The sequence below is a fragment of the Ylistrum balloti genome, unplaced genomic scaffold (assembly GCF_031769215.1).
Source record: "Ylistrum balloti isolate Yb309-2 unplaced genomic scaffold, AGI_CSIRO_Ybal_v1 Utg370038, whole genome shotgun sequence".
NCBI classification, from domain to species: Eukaryota; Metazoa; Mollusca; class Bivalvia; order Pectinida; family Pectinidae; genus Ylistrum; species Ylistrum balloti.
In genome coordinates this window covers 2,037,183-2,059,270 of record NW_026782097.1, presented here as the reverse complement: position 1 = coordinate 2,059,270, position 22,088 = coordinate 2,037,183, and the positions used below count along the sequence as shown (strand labels likewise).

The following is a 22,088-nucleotide window of genomic DNA, read 5'->3' as shown; positions in this document are numbered from 1 at the left end:
AACAAACAAGTTTATTTACGAAAATTCATGAAATTGCTTTTTGTATCTATTGAAGTGTGAAACTTATGCTTTGACGTATGTACCAGGAAACACCCAGTAGAAGTAAACGAAAAAAAAAAACAATGATTTAACAACAGCTTATTGAAATCTGAATTTTAAAGTGTTTCAGGATACAACTTTTCTCTTTCTGTAACCTCGCTAAAATACAACTTAAGGTTTAATATACTGGCCATATTTTCTCTATAAAAGTAGCGAAACGTTATTATATATTGTTGAGAGGGAATAGCGGACTGGTATGCTATTTACGTAAGTATATAGCAAGAGCTAGTAAGTAGTGACCACATCTAGCAAGCGTTTATCAGCCAGCAGTAGGGGTAAGCTACACTGAACTGGCATGCTCTATTCTTGTATTATTGACAGTTTAACTACATTCCCACATCTATATATTGATATATCAAATCAATCACGCGTAACACGATACGACAGAAACACTAAGATGTAGCAAACACGTAGTTTTCATTTGACATTACCTGGAGTTATTTTGCTGTAATGGTTACAAGGCATTGACTTTCAGTACTAGTAGTCATTGTTGATATCCGAGATATTGCTGCAGTTTGATAAATAATTATCTATAGGGTTTGTCTTATTGGAAACAAAAGATATGTGTATTGTGTTTTAATTAAATAGTATCAATATCTGTATGAGTCAGATATTCAACGGACAAAGTCACGCCCTGGTATTAGAGAAGTGACCTGAGTCAGCCTTGTTATTAGGGATCCGACCTTAGTCAGACCTGGTATGACATACATTTGTATCTCATATTACCCTAGAATCCATGTTACGGTACACGTCCTCTAGAATCTATCGTCACTGCCCGTTGTAATTGACTCTTTCACACCAAGTAATCACACCCCCTAGAAAATTCGTCATCATCCTCACTGAACATTCCTCGTCGTCGCCTGACTATTTATCAGAAGTAGATGTGATAAAGTCTCCATTGCAAAGGCTACAGCCCGCGGGATGACACCATATCTGATAGGTTCCTGGTAACGGGTATCTACGGTAGACATGTCAACGATTTTTGGTGACGGGCTTCTTGTTCAAAACACGCAATATGTCCCAGTTGTTACGACGTACAACGTATAGGTGAAGTTTGAACTTGCTCAGGGCATAAATAATCGACTGCCATAATTAGGAAGAACAAGTCAAGTTTATAGAGTGCCCAAGTAGTCAGAAAATAATGATTGTATTTAAATGGAGTTGGCTTCTCTTGAATTCTGTCAGGTATATACGTAAATACTGTCTACACACATAAGATGTTGATGAGTACCACTGTCAATATAATGATTGAATTATTGCTTTATCAGACGATAAAACCGCTATAATTCAACACCTTTTAACCAAGAACAACTTCCATTATAGACACCTTGTTGACATTTGTTGAGCAGTTTAAACTTTGGAGTGGCGGGGTCAAGTGTTATGATCCTGTAGAAAGGTAGTTTTTCCTGGCTTAGCGAATTAGCGTCGGATCTCTTGAACTTGAGGCGCCGATAGGGCTTCCAACAAATATTTCCCCTTTGTTTTTTTCTTCCATGATGCATATATAATCCAAAAACAAGGCCTACGATGTATAAATGTTCACGTGTTGATAAAGTTAAAGTTTATGATGTGATGTACATATTATGGTTTCTGTGTGTTTAATGATTTATGATCAATATATGTAATACTAGTTACCAATAGAACATGATGATTCGCGTTTTTCGAATCAAGCTGCGAGGTCTGAAAAGACAATTTTTGGTGTATGTAGGTCGATGTTTACGAATTTCTATACAGAATGTTGGCACAAAAATAAAAATGAAACTGAGCAAAATCGTAAGTAGTTTGTGTATCTGAATTAGTCAGCAATATATGTCCCCTCTACAGGGATTTCAATTGTTATCATACTCTCATTGCGGAGAATAATGTACATGTCTTATGCCGTCTCATTGCGTTTATTAAGAATAGATATATATAATATTTAATGCTTTTTAACAATAGTCTATTACTATTAAATCACAGGTGAAAGTTGTGTCCCCAAATGGTCAGTTTTTTGTTGGCTTTCTCGGTTTTGCCAATCTACAAAATTTCAACTACAACGGAGAATGCTGTGACGGACGGATGACAGAAACAGGATGTCTGGACTTCTGCGATCTTGTTTTCGAGGTTTCGGTTAAAGGAATTGACAGGTAAGTTGTGTGTTGGGTCGATATTGAAATATGCTCGACTGATTAAGTTAAATTTTGGAAAGGTTTTCAAGCCTTATGAGTGTCTGTGCCCTCGGACTAGATTCGAAACGAATAGTTTATTTGGAGATCAAAGGATATAACACAACTGGGTGGGGTTTGGGTGGTGGGGGGTGTTAAAATGATTCCCTCTTACAAACAGACCAGGTAAAACAAGTATTCACATGGCTGTAAGAAATTCTTATGTAAGATAATCTATTGTGCATCTGATATATTTGTATTCGAGAACGATATATGATTATGGTAAAGCCGTGACAAGATACTGTACCACCCGGTACGTGACATCTGGATTTTGACGGATTCCGTTTGAGATAAAACTGTACTAATATATGATTGTGTGACTTTGGCATTGTCTTATAGTTACATTGTTACTGCATCTCTTAATTGATTACTAAGTAAGTCAACAAAACTTTTTTTGTTCCAGTGACCCTTCCAGTGGGAAACGTCCATCTGAAGTTCCAATAGACAACGACAACGCCATTTTGTTTCCAACGTCTTACGAAGGAGTTATTAATCCCATGACCTTTGACTTCGGCAAGTGGACGGTAAGTCAGCCTAAACCAAGTGCATGTCTCAATTACTGTGTTACAGCATAAGTTATAATTTCACACCAAAACAAATGTGCATGTATCTAACAAAACAGTTTTATGCTCTGATACATGTTGTCTTCCAGGGACATGTAAACATAACAGTCGATGTCTATGACATTGATGAAAATGATGCCGAGACCGCAGCTCCGGAACTTGTTGACAAGTTCCATTTTAGTTTCAGTCACGATGGTCCATCCCTGGATTTCATATACATGGAACAGACTGGTCAACGATCGAAAAATCCTTCCAAGTAAGTATAGAACATGTAATAGTCCTACAATCAAAACAGATCTGTAAATATCTTGATTATCTATTGAAGGGAACACATTGTTGTCAGTATTTGTTATTGACGATAACGACGTTTTCGGCCAAATGTAGCCAACATTTCATGAACAACACTACATGTAACGATGTTTAATATGGCCGGTAACTACAAATGCGCTAGCCTGCTACCATATGTTACACTCGAATTCGGCTCATCGAAGAAACCTCGTGAACATGTTATGAAATGAACTCGACGGTAAAATATTTTTCTGTATGGATAAGACTCTACAGATATATTATTTGATTCATTTAAACCTAAAACTGTCTATATATCGTCACCATTTGATCGTCTGTATCGTTATATACTCTTGTGCTTCATTCACATTCCTTTTATTTGGGCACATGCCTCTTGTGAAAATAAACCGCTTGTGTATACTGACTAGATAGAAACCTCGGTTCACGGTCGTGGCATGTTCGCCATGTTTGCCTATTAATGCACGAAAGCAAATATTTGTACACCAGATCAGATAACGGAATCCAGACAATTTCCCCCTTCTGTTTTGATAAGAGTTACCTGTTTCCTGTCAAGATATTTATTTTGAATTCAAATGAATTTTTTGTTTTACATTATAGAAGTAATACCGATTTTTGGTTAAGCATGCGAGTGTTTCAGTTCTTATCGTACAGCGGGTGTTGTATAGCTAGGCCACCTAATCATTATTTGTGTGATATGATGTTCCCCATTGTACTCTAGCGATCACGTTGGGATGAATGTGAAAATATCACTTATTTAGTTTCAGGATACAGAAATGCTTTGTATTCATATGTGTGTGTGTGTTGTATACGTACACGCCACCAAACGTTTGGTGCATGTTATAATCTATGTTAAATCAAGCTAAAGAAACTAAATGTGTTGCCTATATGTGGTAAAATGTAGTTAGTACATGTACTTCAAAGTACACCACGTTGTGATTCTAGAAGGTTATTGTAAATAAAGACGATTGAACATATACATATAACATGTAATCCCACCCGAAACTTGTAAATGTGACGAAGAACAAAATGTAAGGTACATCTACATATGTAACACATTGAGCTCTATGTACGTATGCTGTTGTTCATCGAATTATATCTTGCCTAATTCTATGTATTTCTTCACGAACTAATTACACTTTGAAATGTTCGTCATGAAGTCCAATCAATGATATTTTGAGATTGTGCTTTGTATTTCAGACTGCGGATGGTGTTCCGGTATGGTTGTGATCCGTACTATTATGGCCAAAATTGTTCAATCGACTGTCTAGTTTACCCTAATAACGAGGAATGTCCAGACACACCATTTAACCCTGGACATACTGGTGTCACTGATTGGATGTTGTTGTCGACGACAACACCGAGGGGAACGACGAACAAGCAATGCGGATTTACTCGAAAGCCGCAAAGCACAGGGAACGGAAACGACAACGGAAGTCAATCCGAGTTATGCGAAAATGATACAACACCGTTTACTGATAGAACTACTGTAGAAGCCAACGGAGGCTCTACAACACAGCGTATAGGAACCACTACTAATGGTAGTTTAAGCACTCCTGACAATATAACCATTTCTACCTCGCCACCATCCGTAACCACAAAGTCGACGGATTCATTAGGAACACAGAGCATGTCCTCCGTAACAAATAATGCCATCATACATCACTTCAAAACGACAGCGTCTTCGGCCCCCAATAATGTCAATGAAAGTTTATCAGCGATTACGACGGGAACATCAAACATTCATGATTCATCTACCTCAAATAGTTTGCATACGACAAGTACATCAATGCCGAATATCTCATTAACATCTACGTTAGTCCAGAATATAGATAGTTCGACAAGAGAAAATATCGAAATCAGTACAAAACAGCCTACGTACACTATGCATGAAGTAGACTCTGGTACAGGATCTCATATCCACGTGTTGAATTCCTCATCAACTACTACTGCTACCAAAGAAAACGAATTGAATTTGGGAGGCAGCACCCAGGTCAGCATCCAAAGTAGCACCGGAAGTCCAAGTAATATACAAAGAAGTACCGGAAGTTCAGTTAACATACAAAGTAGCACCGGAAATCAAATTAACATACAAAGTAGCATCGGGAGTCAAATTAGCACCAGTCCAAAAAACGTTGAAAATAGCAACGGAAGTTCAACAAACATTCTAAGTGGTAGCACACTCAGTACCAATAAGGACGGCGCTGACATCAGACACGTAACACCGTCCATAGACTACAAAATAACAACAGAAACAACGACCGATGCTGGTTTGAATCCAACAGTTTCCAAAGATGCTATGGACTACTGGCCAGCCATTGTAGGAGGCGTGTTGGGAGCTCTAGTGCTGGTGGCTATTGTAACCTTCATATTCTACTATAGAAAACAGAAGTAAGTCATTTTAGTCTACAAATAAGGTTAACGCATGTAGTATATACAAGTATTAAAACTGTTAGTCTTTAATACTTTTTTCAACAATATCAGTCAGCAATGCTAGTGAAGACACAATATTTACACATCCAGTGTACACATTGTAGTCAACTTTATCAGTTATCATTGCTAGATTAAAAACACAAAATTTACACATTAAGTTTACACATTGTAGTGAACTGTATCAGTTATCACTGCTAGATTAAACACAAAATTTACACATTAAGTTCACACATTGTAGTCAACTTTATTAGGAAGCACTGCTAGTTACACAACGTTTACATATCAAACTACTAGTCTACACACAAAATTTAGAAGTGTAGTTTTCACGATTTGTAAACATTGCTAATGTAAACAGTTTCCAAGAGACTTAAAACGGATCATGAAAAACCGTATAACCGTTTAATCACAGTGTTTACAAAGGGAGACTTCATCGCCAGTCATCACATAGTGTTTGTGTATACAAAGGTCTGCAGGATTAGCTAACAGACATTACTCTTATACGACAGGAGAAGTCAAATCATCCCATTAACACTAGACGTTTATACACAGATTCAACATTATAAGTCGACACTTGAAATCATCCCAATATTTACAATGATGTGTGGAACAGTTGAATTCCACACTGTTGGCCAGTATTAATACAACAATTTAACAATAGTGTAAGCATCGGGAGGATATAACGTAATGCCTCGGTAGTCGAATAAATTCGGGATCAAAATGTTAAATGTAACCAAAGGCACGTATTTGCAGAAAGTGTTTTTGCTCATTGTTTGCACGTTCGGTAACACGCTCCGCCACATGTACCATCACGTCTCGTTAGATTGACGCGAATCACACCTGTTTTTGTTTATCATATGTCTTACCGTCTTTTTTAATTGAAAAACATAAAGTAGGGATATAATTTAATTAACCACGTAAATTTGTAGAGTAATAAAGTTACACAATGTACAAAAGATGTCTGCATGACGTGCACACGATAGAAAAACTGGACGAAATAGGCTATTGCACACCACACAGATGTGTAACTCTATCGTGATTTATAAATAATTTATAAGTAAGTGTGGAATAGGTTTTATTTATTTTCCAAATTTATTAGAATCCAATTAAGCATATTTCCTGATTAAGTCATTAATCTATAAGTATGACATATATAGATCTAGCAAATACTAACTGATTAGCTATATACTTCAGTGTACCAGACACTCAATGCACCATGTATATACGAGGGCTGATTTATAAGTGATGAGCCTCATATTTAAGGGTTTGACTTTTGGCGGACATATTGTATTACTTTTCAACATTATCCCCTTCCGTGTTTATACACTTTTGTCAGCGATGTTTAAGGTCCTCAGTGTCACTTTTAAAGAAGTCCTTTTCTTAACCGTTAAAAATAAAGCGGATTTTCAATCAATTCAAAGCCACAATCGTTAATGGCAGCCATTATGGTGCTGCCATTTGTTTGTCCCTTTTGTAGATATTGTACTATCAAAATACCATCAGCATCACAGAAAATCGGGGTCATAACCTTTTCAGCTGATGGAGCAGACTTGGTACCAAATTGGCTGAGAGCTTTCTCATTGCAAGATCACAACTGTACTGGCTATACATTTCTACGTAACTCACCTGTCAGCCAAAACAACAGCATTGACTGTATTGCCCATTTCTGTGGTTGCAAGAGTTTCAGGCCTCCTAGGACGGGCGTCATCCTCAAGGCTCTGCCTGCCACGCTTAAATTCCGCCAACCACCTTTCCACTGAAGCATGAGGGACATCATTCCCTAGTGTTGCTACCACATCAGTATGAATACTCTTAGGTACTAGATCTTTTTTAAGCAAATATTGAATCATTGTTCTTTCAGCAATTTGTCTATATTGCAAAAGTCCTTTGCTTTGTTTCCTTAGATTGATACCTGTTCGATATAAACTGACTAAATGACACCAGACTTCGAGTTCACAGCCTTAGTCAGGGAAGAGTAGAGTTGACAAGGGACACCCCTGCTTAACTTCTTCAATAAAAGGTTCACAACATGTCGATCATCTCCTTACATCATATATAAACATTAAATGGACGACTCCTTATGTACTGGCAATGAATCGTCTAAAATCCTATAACGTCAGATACGACAATTTATTTTCCTCGTTACTTTTGTATAACTCTATCTGAAGTACTTAGTATGGATCCGGACCTGTCACGTATATTTCCGTAAATAGGTATTTTTGTTGCTCGAGGCACACACTCGCCGTACTCATAGATGTTAACCCTATATATGATAAAAAGACTAATTATTGCAGTATACAGTGTTATTTCGAAACTGTCAAATTGTCAAATTAAAAATAACTTTTATAATTACCGATCATTTTTGATACGCCTCTGATCGCTATTTAGTTTGAATTACACGTGTTTTACATTTAATTCTCAATCCATAATACCAGCCATCAGTTTTTGTTTTTACCATACAGCACGAAACGTGCGATCCTATCGCAAAGTTGTGCTCTACATACTTTGTATTGTTCTATCTTTCGGTTCTTGTTATAAGGTTTCTATATATACAGCGTATGGCCAACATATCTTCCTTTCTAACGCTACAGAGATTGTAAATTCATCAAATCTTGAGTCTCTTATATGTCAAGGACTATGGATATTTTTTGTTGCATTTTCAAAAAATGTGGAATATAGTTGTCGGCGTGATGGATCTGCCTATCTCGACTTAATCGACACATTACACGTATATCTGGCTCGATTGTTGTTATAACCGATTCTAGTTCATCTTTCTCATTCTTGTTTTGATACTGTTAAATGTAGAATGTCATCATCACTATGAATTAAAGAGAAGTTAGTCCGAGATTCTATGTTGGTTACCCAGATCGATTTCATCATAACGTATCGGAATTAAGATGGGAGGGGGATTGGTCAGTAAAAGAAATCAGTGTTGTTACAAATGTACCATGTTTGAAGGCTGCATGTTTCTTTTTTACTCTTGTAATTGTTTTTTCTTTTCGTTCTCATTTCGGTTCTTCTTTTCATGATATATAACTTGCTATCAACATTTTTTCAGACAATTAGTCTGAAGTATCTTTGGGGTCGATCATTGTCCCTGCCAGTTTTGCGATTGTTACATACATGTTGTGCTGTTCTCTCTTTTCTCTTCTATCTTCACGTAAGATCTATGTTTTAATGTGCTGTACTTGCTAGGAAATGTAATAAGTCTATAGAATGTGTTTTCCTTTCAGTTTTGTTTGAGAATACAATTAATTGAAGTCCTATTTTTAAGAACCGATTTTCCCCCATCCTAAAGTGTGATAAAATTCCAATGTTTTTACATTAGACAATTAGCTATGACCGATATATCCTTCCCATCTTTTTTTCAGCTTTGTTAGCTTTAATCTTCTTGGGGACTTTGAAAAAGGACTATATATTTTGTTAGTTTTTTCATTCTTGCATTTTTTTCTATTCAATTACAAGCGTCACATTCTCATTCTCGGTAGATACCATTGGTTTACAGTACATTTACAGTGTATATAGCTAATACTTTCTTGTCAATGTAGGTAATCGCCATACCATTAGAAAGTCTTGATTAATCCTAGCTGACGATTCCAGTACATTTAACTCACATTGGTGTCCTTAATTTCTCTTTTCCTTACATAATAATGAATGATATGATCAAATTAGTGAAATGAATCCCCCAAAAAAATAAATATCCGTAAATAATTTTACAGAAAATATCCTCCAAGAGCCTGATTTTGATTTTAATCCTATAATTAAGGGTTCTATATTGAAAAGAACCTATCCCTATTCAGCTAATTACATCGCTTATCATGAGTGTGTAACGTATTACAGTAGAATTGTGACGTAAGCGCGCACCTGGGCGGAATAACTTGATCAACAGTTTGTTCCATGAAGTAGAAGACGTTTCTGAGTATAAAGTTCCGAGAGAACGGGCATGTTGCAATCAGCAATTATAAATGTTAATTAGAATTAGAATTCCATCTTATCTTCAATTGAAGAAATGCTGTTGGTTGATTTAAGACTAGGCGTTCACAATGTCACTTTAGTTTCAAATCTATCATGCGTTGTCTGTGTGTATAGCTGAATGTATTTGTTCCGCTGTCGGAAGCCAGAAATGAGGCTAATGATTGTATAATTATGGCCAGATACACACAGAAAGGTAAACAGGAACAGCTGATAACGGTCGAACCTGAAATGAATGTCGTAGAGTGATTTCATTCTCGACCCCGCACGTATGTAACGAACCGGGGGCGGTCTGATGGTATGTCGTGGCCTTGATTGTATAGAGCTGAGATATTTGTTATAAACAATGAGAAAAATCTAGAAAGGAAGGAAAATTAGTTCTATTTTAAGGATGATCAAGACAATCTAGTACTGCTGCAAGGGGGTCTAGATTATCTAATTATATTGTAAGGATGAAAATAAAGATAATCTAATTATATTCTAAGGGTGTCCAGACAAACTAGTTATATTGTAAGGGTGATCCAGACAATCTAGTTTTATTGTAAGGGTGAATATAAAGACAACCGAGTTTTATTGTAAGGGTGGTCCAGACAAACTAGTTTTATTGTAGGGGTGGTCCAGACAACCTTGTTATATTGTAAGGGTGGTCCAGACAAACGTGTTATATTGTAAGGTTGATCCAGACAACCGAGTTATATTGTAAGGACGATCCAGACAACCTTGTTATATTGTAAGGGTGATCCAGACAAACTAGTTATATTGTAAGGGTGGTCCAGACAAACTAGTTATATGGTAAGGGTGATCCAGACAAACTAGTTATATTGTAAGGGTGATCCAGACAATCTAGCTATATTGTAAGGGTGTCCAGACAAACTAGTTTTATTGTAAGGGTGATGCAGACAATCTAGTTGTATTGTAAGGGTGATCCAGACAACCTAGTTATATTATAAGGGTGATCCAGACAAACTAGTTTTATTGTAAGGGTGACCATGGTAATGGAGTCATATTGATAGTTTTATAGAGAGTAAGGCAGCAATACTGACTAGCAGCTTCTTGTACATGCAATACTCTCTACCTGCTACTATTTAAATTAAATACTTACTACCTAGTAGTATTGTAAGGATAATACTGTCTGCCTAGTACTACTGAAATAGTCGGTAATACTGACCCTATTTTATTATTGTAAGGACAAAACTGACTTTCTAGTATTATCGTAATTGAAATAAAGACTATCTATTAATATTGTAAGGGTAGTACAGACTGTTTAGTAATATTGTGAAGGTAATACTGATCTACTGTTATTTTAAGGGCAATACTGACTATCTAGTATTATTGTAATAGTAATAGGTAATACTGACCTTTTATTATTGTAATACTGACCTTTTATTATTGTAAGGGCAATACTGACTATCTAGTATTATTGTAATAGTAATAGGTAATACTGACTTTATTTTATTATTGTAAGGGCAATACTGACTATCTAGTATTATTGTAATAGTAATATGTAATACTGTTTTAATTGAAATAAAGACTATCTATTAATATTGTAAGGGTAGTACAGACTGTTTAGTAATATTGTGAAGGTAATACTGATCTACTGTTATTTTAAGGATAAAAGTGACTATCTAGTATTATTGTTAGTGGAATACTTACAATCTAGTAATGTTCTAAAGGTAATAGTGACTATCTAGTATTATTGTTAGAGGAATACTTACAATCTAGTAATGTTCTAAAGGTAATAGTGACTATCTAGTATTACTGTTATTGGAACACTGACCGCAGAGAATGAGAGACAACTTTGAAGAAGCATGACTTTGGTAGGATAGACATTCTTTTACCCATACTGATGTGATAAGACAAAGATTGTTTATTGATCGTCACGTAGAAGAAGATGAAATACTTAGTGTTTCCTAGCTTCACTAATATCATGTATACGTGTACGTGTTTATCAAACGATAAGCACCACGTGTCTGCAATTCATCGTCATATATATCCACTGTGTTATTCGCACGTGACAAAAGATCTAGAAGCTATACAGAAGTGTATACACGGAACACATTTGTAATGCACGTGTCAGCACGCATTCAATACCATACCACGTGACGCGATTAAACCATGATAAAATCACTGTACAACAATTATTGTTAAACACTTATTGGTTGCTACCATTATCCTGTTTTACCTAGATATACTTCTGATGTACCGAAAACGCTTGTATCAGAAGAGTTTCTGGGAGAATAATACGTTGTTTATAATATTCTGTATACACCAATGTTAACCAGTGACACTGGCTTCACTTCATATCTATACGCAATATCAATAAATAATATTCAATGTATCAGCACCTTTCTGAGCTATATAATATAAACTTTAAATCAAAATTCGATAACGTCTATCAAAATTGATTAATTGAACATGCGACTGTGGGAAGACGTTGTAAGGGAAGTAACTCCCACATATTCATTACTTCAACAATTTATTTCTAGGGCTCTGCTAAAGAGACAGGACATCTACAACGTAAACCCAAAACGCTGGGCTCTACAACCACCTCTAGAAAACGGTACGACAGAGAAATCAGAGGTAGCCTTGGAAACAGAACAGGTTTAGAGACAGAGGATGTCGGATGCTGGCTTTTTTCTGGAATCCATTACCTGACTACCTCGTTTAACCCTACTGCTACATTCGTTGTCCGTTTTTTTAAAGAGCGGACTGAAACATATAAGACTTAATTGTTCATCCGATCCTGGGCGAATGCCACCTGTATTACGAGGAAGTTAAAACTACAGTACATTGTCCGTGTACTTGGCAATATGTCGAGAGGTAAAACACGTGTATGTTGGTTGCAATCAGGGATATTGATAGGTGTCTTGTATTTCTCCATTGGTGGAGACTTTCAAGAGAAAATACTTGTCGGAGGAAGTGATGCACTTGTGACAATGCTGCAATTTACATATAAGTTTTCATCGTAAGGACGTGTTTCATTATACAATCACATCCATCAAACACCTATGAATAATTCCGGAGGAATTGATCACAAGATGGAAACAAGAAGGTATTATGACAAAAAATATAAACCTGATACTTTGGTTGATTTAAATATCAGCAACGTATCATCAAGATTCAATTCTACATAAAACATGTACAAACCAATTAGTCGCTTGTATAGATCTTCAAATCATACATTTGAATATGTCGTTATGAGCAATATGTTTTGTAACGAAATCATGGTTGACGAAAGCATGCACAGAAGTGTACTTTAAAACCCTTTTTTCTGTATATTCTATCTGCATGTTATGATACCAAATTACAACAAATTGTCTTTTTTCCCTATTTCTTGTGGTTGTCGTGATGTTTCGTGGATTTAGTAATATGTGAGTTTATGAAATTATCACTTAATTCACATCTTACAAATAAGTCAGATTAGTGATCAATACCTTTATTTGTCATACGATGTTTTATGTTATATATATTTCACTCGGTATGTCAATCATTGTATGTACTTTAATTGTAATGCCATACTGTAAGTACTTCCGGTAATTAACGTAATTAACCCAGATTTCATTTTGATTATCAGAAATACTGTATTAGTATTGTTGATGCGTTTTTATATTCCCTAAAGTGCTTTACTAATATCTAAGTGCTCTTTACATTATATCGATAATATTGTTTTGAAAAAAAAATAATGCAATGTTGATATCTGTCATATCTTTTAACATATAAATGTACATGTATGTATTTATCTCACTCTCTTGTCACTGGTATTGAAAACAACAAAGAAGGTTTTGATAAAGTATAAACACTTTTTATGGCGTCACTCTGTATTTTCTTTATTTCTTTGTTACTGTTTGTCTGTAACTTATCTTCTGAACATATAACACTGAACACGGTGATGTTTAACAAATTATATAAAAACATACTGACGTATGACTTGTATGTGACGATTTTTCATAAGATACGTGGCTTGCTGTATATTTACTGTTGGAATAAATATAAACAAGTTAGTCAGTATTTAAATGATTTTCATATCTATACGTTAAGTCAAAGTACTGTAAAATAAAATATAACATGGTGTCTTTTAGATTATGTTACATAGGTTTGAGGTACACGACTTTTTTTCGTTGCCACAGCATGACAGTTTCATACTTGTTGACAATAAAGTGATACAATCAGATATGTTTCGCAGTTTCAGTCATGACAAATTAAATGCCCACAAATTCACAGGACCTTCCTAAAAGCCGAAAAAAGACATTAAATAGTCAGGAAAAGTATACTTTATGTAAAATATACACTTTTGAACATGAATGATAGATATTAGATAAAATGTGATATACATATATATACGAGGGCTGATTGATAAGCCTTGTATTGAAGAAGTTAAGCAGGAATGTCATTTTTACAGCTTTGCTATTCTCTGACTATTTAAGCTTGTCTACCCGCAGACTGGTGTCATTTGGTCCGTTTTTGTTGAAGAAGTGGAACTCTAAAGTAACAAGACGTATGACCTTTGCAAAATCGCTGAAAGAGACGTGATTCAATATCCGCATAAGAAATGTTTAGCACCTAACGATATCCATACTGATACGGTAGCAACACTGGTGAAGAATGCCCCTTCATATGCCACCGTGAAATGGTTGGTAGCGGAATTCAAGCGTGGCAGGCAGAGCCTTGGGGATGACGCCTGTCCTGGAAGGCCTGTCACTGTTGCAACCCAAGAAACCGTCTATAAAGTCATTGATATGGTTGACAGGCGAGTTACAGAGATATGTATAGCCGGTACAGATGGGATTTCATAGGAAAGAGCACATTCCATTTATACAGAAGACCTTGCAATGTTAACACTCTCAGTCCGTTGGGAACCAAGACTTCTGACAGTTCATCAGAAGCAGGCAGTGCGGGCTTTCTCGCGTGCTAATCTGAATATTTTAGAGGCAGATCCTGCTAACTTTCTGCAGAAGTTTGTGATTAGGGACAAAAACCCGGGTCCATTTTTTTCACCCCCAGATGCCAAATGAAAGCACCCTGGTTCAACCCCGCCAAAGAAGGCACAGACTGTTCCATCAGCTGGAAAGGTTATGACCTCGGTTTTTAAAGGATGCTGATGGTATTCTGATGGTAGATAATCTGCACAAGGGACAAACAACAAATGGCACATATTATGGATCGCTTCGTTGGCAGTAAACGAAAATAATTAAACTTAAGCGCCGCTGAAAACTCAGTAAAGCTGTGTTGTTCCACCAGGACATTGCCACTGTTCACAAGTCTGTCATTGCCATGGATGCCAATGACGATTGTGGGTTTGAAATGATAGAGCATCCGCCTTATTTGCCTGATCTCGCGCCATCAGACTTCCATCTATTTCTGAAATTGAGATATGTCATTTCCGGCACCCACTTTTGGTCTGATGATGACGCCATACATGCAGTTGAGGACTTTCTTTCTGAACATTAAAGAAAAGGACTTCTTTAAAAGTGGCTTTGGGGTCCTTAAAACATCGCCGGCAAAAGTGTATAGATATTGTAGAGGATGATGTCGAAAAATAATGCAGTATGCCCACCAAAAGTAAAACCCTTAAATTTGAGGCTCTCAATTTATCATTCAGACCTCGTATTTAAACAAAGTGTGTAGAGACTTTCCCGACTAATCGGATGTGAAGCAAGATGCAAATATCGTGTACATTTAAAAAAAAAAAAATATGTTGGATAATAAATTAATGAATTAAGCAATGACATAAGTTAGAGCTGGCTACTAATAAAATTGGGACACTCTACTTAATAAGCACCACAACGGCTATCAGCAGCATCCCCAAGAGAGCAAATCGTAATAAAGATGAGTTTTCAATTTGTGGCCCTCACATTAACAATATTTTTTGTTTTCCTCTCTATACCCTAAACGACTAGTTATCACATGTTAAATTCTCTGTACAAATGCACTCCCCGACTTATACCGTCATCATTCCACCTAACACCCAACTCGTACCACCAGGAACAAACGATTTACAAAACGCTGATAATCAGATTTTTTGTGTTTGGACGACTTTTGAACTGAGGTTCCACTTGCACACATGTACCTCTACATATACATTGAAAATGACTAAACGTCGACACTGATTGCTTGATCAAATCTATAAATGGACACCAAACTGTTGATATCATTCGACAATCTCAATGACAGCATTCAGCAGTCCGACCTACTACTGTGGACCACAAACCATCGTCTCATACTCCTCATTGCAACCACACACATGACACAGTTAGCTACAATAAGGCTATCCCTACATTCAGCGCCTGCACAAGTTACCAATAAGGTAAAATTTTAATCCGGTAGATGAAGATTGTTTTGCATTATTCCTTTACAAATGTCGCCGTCTATCACGTCCAAGCCTAAATTCCATTCTGTTTTTGTAATCTTAAACACTGACACCAAAGTCACTGGTGTTAAGTAGCCTTATTCATATCTCTGCTATCTGCTATACAACTCGCATTTTACCTGTAAATCTGATTACTTTCAGGCGTCCCCTAACAACTCTCACGTGGACAACGTATGTTTCTACTATTCGCCTCGTTACGTGCAGTATTATACATTCTCCTCGTGTAGAATTGAAGGGTACGATGGATCAATTTGTAAGATATTTCATAGTTTCTATAGTTACTTACTGTTTAATCTGTGTGAACCCGTCCACATATAGTGAAATATATATATATATAAATATCACACATAGATAAATATCAAACAGTCAAGAACTACTTTATCTTAATCGAAGTTTTCAATGAATGTGTCATAGTAAAGGCGCCGTGATTGGAAATGGACCGCAGCAGGAATTGAAACATGAGTTATCTTTCTTTAACCAATACATCTAGATAAAACTCCTGAATGCTTTGTGAAGATTGTTGATGTTTACTTAAATTGCTCGAAAAAACATTATTGAAGACTTCAACACACATCTCAGATAAGAATGCGCTCCAGCCCAATTACTCAATAAATTTCATATTTTATTTTATATATAAAATGATAATGATGACCGATGCGATAAATAGAACAACTGAACTGAAACAAATTATCATTTCTGAAATGGCTTTCTGTCTTCCAAATCGCAAGTAAACCGGTTCCGGAAGTTGCACGGAGTTGAATTAGCGTTTCAATGCGTTTGTATAGTGTTTAAAACAATGGAAAGCATATTCCTTATAACTAATGGTCGCCCACATTTATATCTAAATCCTTCAGCACTATGTACTGTATTGTGCTGTGTGTATATTACAATTGCATAATCTTTCAAAACAGTATTAGAATTACTTTCAAGTACAGTATGCTAAAATAAGAATTAAGAATAAAATAGGGAATTAGGGGACATCTTACAGCTGTTTGGTCAGCAATGTTATAGAGCTGACTCGTTGAAACCAGAACGACACTCATGGAAATCAATTATTGGTCAGTTATATGTTAACCGTATCGGGAGGTGTGTTTATTAGAAAATTGAAAAAAATGATGATAATCAGTAAATAAAAATTGATATAAAAAAATATTATAATTTAATTTTTGACTGACTAAAACAACCTAATAATCTTAATACAGGCTCTCAAAAAAATCTTAGTTATCTCAATATTGACTTATAGTACAACTATATGCTTTCAATATTGAATGACAGTAACTAAGCTTTTCGATATTAATGGGCAGAAACGTTATATCTACATTTCTTCGAATTTGCAGAACAGAAGAAATGCTTATCAAGTAAATATCTTTACAAATAATTTTATACGGACAATAAGAGCTATCCTCACGCCCAATCGGCAGTGACTTTAACCTCCCTAGATGATAAATTTAATTTGAATCATGACAGTTGTTTAACAAGGGATAGGGCACATGAATATCCCAGCTTCGGTAGTAAAACAGATGCACCGTTGCTCAGCGTAAAAACTATGATGATGCCAACAGCTTCTATGAAATACAATAATTGAAAAGACGTGTTTGTTTTCATAAGAGTGTTTCATAGTTTGATATATTGATAATTGAATGTATCAGTAGAAACACAAGATGGCATAATTCAGTTATCATCAACATAGGATAATTTTAACCGGGAGAAACTTCAACACAGATCAATATTTTAAGAATATAATTATGTATAAATTTTTAACTTGTCTGAATGTATATTGCACAATCATACGGATATAAATTCAGCTTTGTGAAATGTACAGAACAATCACAAAGATTAATTTAACTGTATGTAGAACAACCATTTGATATGTAATTGTACATGAATCATTTCACTGTACAGCTTCATAATCACCTGGACGTCAGATTGTTAGACGTGACGTGTTGGAATATTGATGCCCCCAAATTGCGGGAGAATATAACATGTTCATTTGCCAGAGACTCGGTTTGCCGTGCTGATAATTGAATTTATATCCTGAAGTATGATTTATGTTCATGGTAAGTCAAACTATAATTTACTTCAGTGTATTTTCAAGCACATAAACGACCTTGAATGCACGCGTGTAGAGTAGGTGAAGTTTGTGCGTGATGAAGTGTAGTGAATATCGAGTTGACGTAATACTGCGCATACTTAATGCCATTAGATCGAAAGCGGTTCATTTTGTTGAAATGCGATTTGTTTCAGCAACTTTCAGATGTTACATCTGTTAGGATGTATCAAGAAATAATTGATATAGTTAAAACAAATTTCTGTTATACTGCACATCCTTCATGTCTAACAAAATGGCGATTTTTTTTTCAATGAAAGCATTCCACTTTGGTTAAAAATGTGACTTCACATGTTGAACCTCCTGGACAATCACAAACACAGACAAGACTACCACCTTGTTGCGAATTCAACTGACTAGAATTTAGATAACTAAGATTTCATCATTTCTTGATTGACGTCAGATTATACCTCTATCATATTATTATCTAAAAATAGAAACAATATCCAGTGACTTTATGTTACTGACAGTGATAGGTTAAGTGAGACATGTTAGGGTTCAGTTAGATTTATCAGTATCACTGTTACTGAATACAGTTCAATATCCAGTCACTATATGTGACTGGCGGTGATAGGTTAAGTGAAATATGTTAGGGTTCAGTTAGATTTATCAGTATGACTGTGACTGGATACAGTTCAATATCCAGTCACTATATGTTACTGGCGGTGATAGGTTAAGTGAGATATGTTAGGGTTCAGTTAGATTTATCAGTATGACTGTGACTGGATACAGTTCAATATCCAGTCACTATATGTTACTGGCGGTGACAGGATTTATCAGTATGACTGTGACTGGATATGTTAGGGTTCAGTTAGATTTATCAGTATCACTGTGACTGGATATAGTTCAATATCCAGTCACTATATGTTACTGGCGGTGACAGGTGTACTGAGATATGTTAGGGTTCAGTTAGAGTTATCAGTATGACTGTGACTGGATATAGTTCAATATCCAGTCACTATATGTTACTGACGGTGACAGGTGTACTGAGATATGTTAGGGTTCAGTTAGATTTATCAGTATGACTGTGACTGGATACAGTTCAATATCCAGTCACTATATGTTACTGGCGGTGACAGGTGTACTGAGATATGTTAGGGTTCAGTTAGATTTATCAGTATCACTGTGACTGGATACAGTTCAATATCCAGTCACTATATGTTACTGGCGGTGATAGGTTAAGTGAGACATGTTAGGGTTCAGTTAGATTTATCAGTATCACTGTGACTGGATACAGTTCAATATCCAGTCACTATATGTTACTGGCGGTGATAGGTTAAGTGAGACATGTTAGGGTTCAGTTAGATTTATCAGTATCACTGTTACTGGATACAAAGTAATATCCAGTGACTATATGTTACTGACAGTGACAGGTGTACTGAGATACTGAGGCATTAGTAGAGTAATAGAATCTTCCCCTACATTGAGGGTGTGACAGAGAAATCTCCAACCCTCGGGGTGATACTCTTGGTTGTCTAATCCGAGGCTATGATTTTTTTCTCCCGTCATACTTTTCCTCAGAGAGCCTTAGCTTTGGTGATAATCAACTTGTAAACATACATGTAGCAGACGACGTGTGTAGAAGAAGTTCCGGTTCACTTCCGGTGCACGCGCTATCTGTCATACCCTAGGGGTTGACAGAGAAATCATACCCTGGGGGATGACAGAGAAATATTGAACAAGTAAAACGGATGACAAGCCTGTGAATGATGGGAGAAACTATCATCCCATCCTTGTTAGTCTCAAGGAAAGCAATGTGCAATATCACCCGGATGTTGTTAAGTATAGGAATATATCAGATAGGTAACGTTAACTTGATATTGTATAAGTAACGAAGTCTATATAAAGTAGACAGAACAGGGCTGTTTTAATAAACAATATAGGCTGAGTATATTTTTTATGGGATAAGAATGTTATTTTCAACTAACTTACAGGATGGTCATATTTTCGATTACATTAATGCATTTAAAGGAACGTGTATATAAGGATTTATTTCATTGAGAACATAAACCCTCTTTTTATATTGTATCTTGCGAAAATACACCAAGGACTTTATTGCCAAAGGAATGTGAACATCATTAAACTCATTCAGTAATCAAAATCACTATCAGAGAGCATGTTTGTGGCAAATTATCTTCCGTTAATTCTCACCCTTCATAATACAATTGGTATTTTAATGAGCAGCTGCTGATGTTAGTTGGCTTTGACAGCTAATCAGCCTTTAAAATCTCTATGGGAGTATTCAATTACTATTTCAACTTCGTTACGTTATTATTCGTTGCTAACAAGAACAAAGAATGAACCGTTATTCGTCACAAGAGGCTAGGAAAACTTCTTCACGTATTCTACGTTGTAAATATTAATGAACATTTGAATTACTATCAATAGAAGTCGTGTAAATCAAACATCACCACAGTTAAAATTATCTTTAATCGTCTTTTTGATCGTATTTTCTTTTTTTATTCCTACTCAATATTTCCTCCGAGACTTCCTGAACCTGATGTACGTGTTAAACCTTGTGTAGATTACGTAGGTTTAAATCCCCAATAATTAACACTACTTACGTTACGTTATAAGTTATATAACGTTTTATAGTTGATGTGAATGCAAAGTGATATTCAACGGCTGCAGTCATTGGGGAGGTTAACGAGTGCTTTCTAAAACGTGTGGTTTTGAATCAAAATTTCAGAAAAGTAATTAATGACTGTATGGATAGTTTTTGATCTCAAACTGATTTAATCGCACTGATTATATCACATCTGTAATGACTTGATCAAACAACGTTCCCCGATGAGTTCACCACGCCCCTTAATTTACTTGGTCCGTCCGGTGTACGTACTCCACGCATTCTGCTATGCAAACACTCGGTGCATCGTCGATAACTTTTAAGAAAGAGTAAACCGGTCCTGTTAATATTTTTCGAAGATGTTGCAGATGCGCTTACATGATTAAAAATCTTGTATTTTTTTACGTCGGTCTTAGTTGTTCTGGAAGTCATCAATACAAAGAGGATCACATCAGTCACAGTTCAATACTTTATCTGGTGTATTCTGAATGAAAAACACGTTGCAGAAATTGTAACAATGAATACCAAAGGCACAAGTTTTTTCGTCTAGGACTGCATCAGTGGAAATACTATTCAGCGCATGCGTTTGCTCTCTGCGTTGTGGTACCATACTGATCCCTCATGTAAGATCAAGTAAAAAATTACTCCAGTAATGTCGAGGAAAATCATGCTACGCATGCGTGGTGACAAAGTCGTTACAGAGATTTTCACTACTGTTTCTTCTCCGTGCGCCGTGAGGAGATACTATTGTAACTTTCCAATGTCTTTTCTTAATTTAGATCCACGCGGTTCCCGAAAACGATCGATTTGTGAATCTAACTCCTGGTTCCTAAGTCTGTTCCCTTCGTTTTTTTTGCTCTATATCTTTCTGAATATCTTCCATTTTATTCTGAATACATCAATATTCTCTTGAATATTAAGTACAATGTATCAAGAAATGTATTCAATTTGTCATTTGTATATAACAACTCTAGTTTGGAAAGATGGCTACGACCGATTGTCTTGGTGTATTACTGACCTCGACCTCTACTAAAAAAGCGAACGGCAGGGGCAGTTTCATCAACGTGTATGATAAGAATTGATGTTTAAGATACCCGTGTTAGGGAATTCCCATTTTAAAATATCAAAATCTTCACGTCACTTGTTCTAAATATCCAGAATTTCGAAGACACTGCTAGTTGTCAATTGAATTTAAGAAAACAGGTTTCGAGAGAAGCAGGTTGTGGCAGACTATGGGTAAGGTGTTACGGTCGTCGTCATGATCTCGTTGTTGAAACGTCTATTTCCTTGTGATACTCATTATTACATGTACAATGTATGTTTTCTAAATATATTAGTGACTTCATTGTTGTAAATATGACTCTTATTTCAGAACGTGATACATGCATCATATTCTTGGATCGACCGAGATTCATAGAACTTCAGTGCAGCTGATGGAGCAGAAGACGCTTAAACTTCCGGAACAATTGGTTTGATT

The 22,088-nt window shown here is 36.0% G+C and overlaps 1 protein-coding gene across 1 annotated transcript; it reads left to right on the top strand.

The window, feature by feature from the left end:
- Positions 1-1,743: 1,743 nt before the first annotated feature.
- On the top strand, positions 1,744-12,178 carry LOC132548966 (location of vulva defective 1-like). Its single transcript, XM_060212868.1, has 6 exons — positions 1,744-1,872; positions 2,059-2,225; positions 2,707-2,827; positions 2,956-3,122; positions 4,370-5,560; positions 12,058-12,178. Exons 1-6 carry the CDS (start codon positions 1,744-1,746, stop codon positions 12,176-12,178), a joined length of 1,896 nt encoding a protein of 631 aa, XP_060068851.1.
- The last annotated feature ends 9,910 nt before the right edge of the window (positions 12,179-22,088 follow it).

Bases quoted from the DNA above. Each gene is read 5' to 3' on its own strand.
- LOC132548966 (XM_060212868.1), top strand. From the start codon at position 1,744: ATGATGATTCGCGTTTTTCGAATCAAGCTGCGAGGTCTGAAAAGACAA. The intron at 2,828-2,955 runs GTAAGTCAGCCT...GTTGTCTTCCAG, and splicing joins TTGACTTCGGCAAGTGGACG to GGACATGTAAACATAACAGT. The intron at 5,561-12,057 runs GTAAGTCATTTT...ATTTATTTCTAG, and splicing joins TTCTACTATAGAAAACAGAA to GGCTCTGCTAAAGAGACAGG.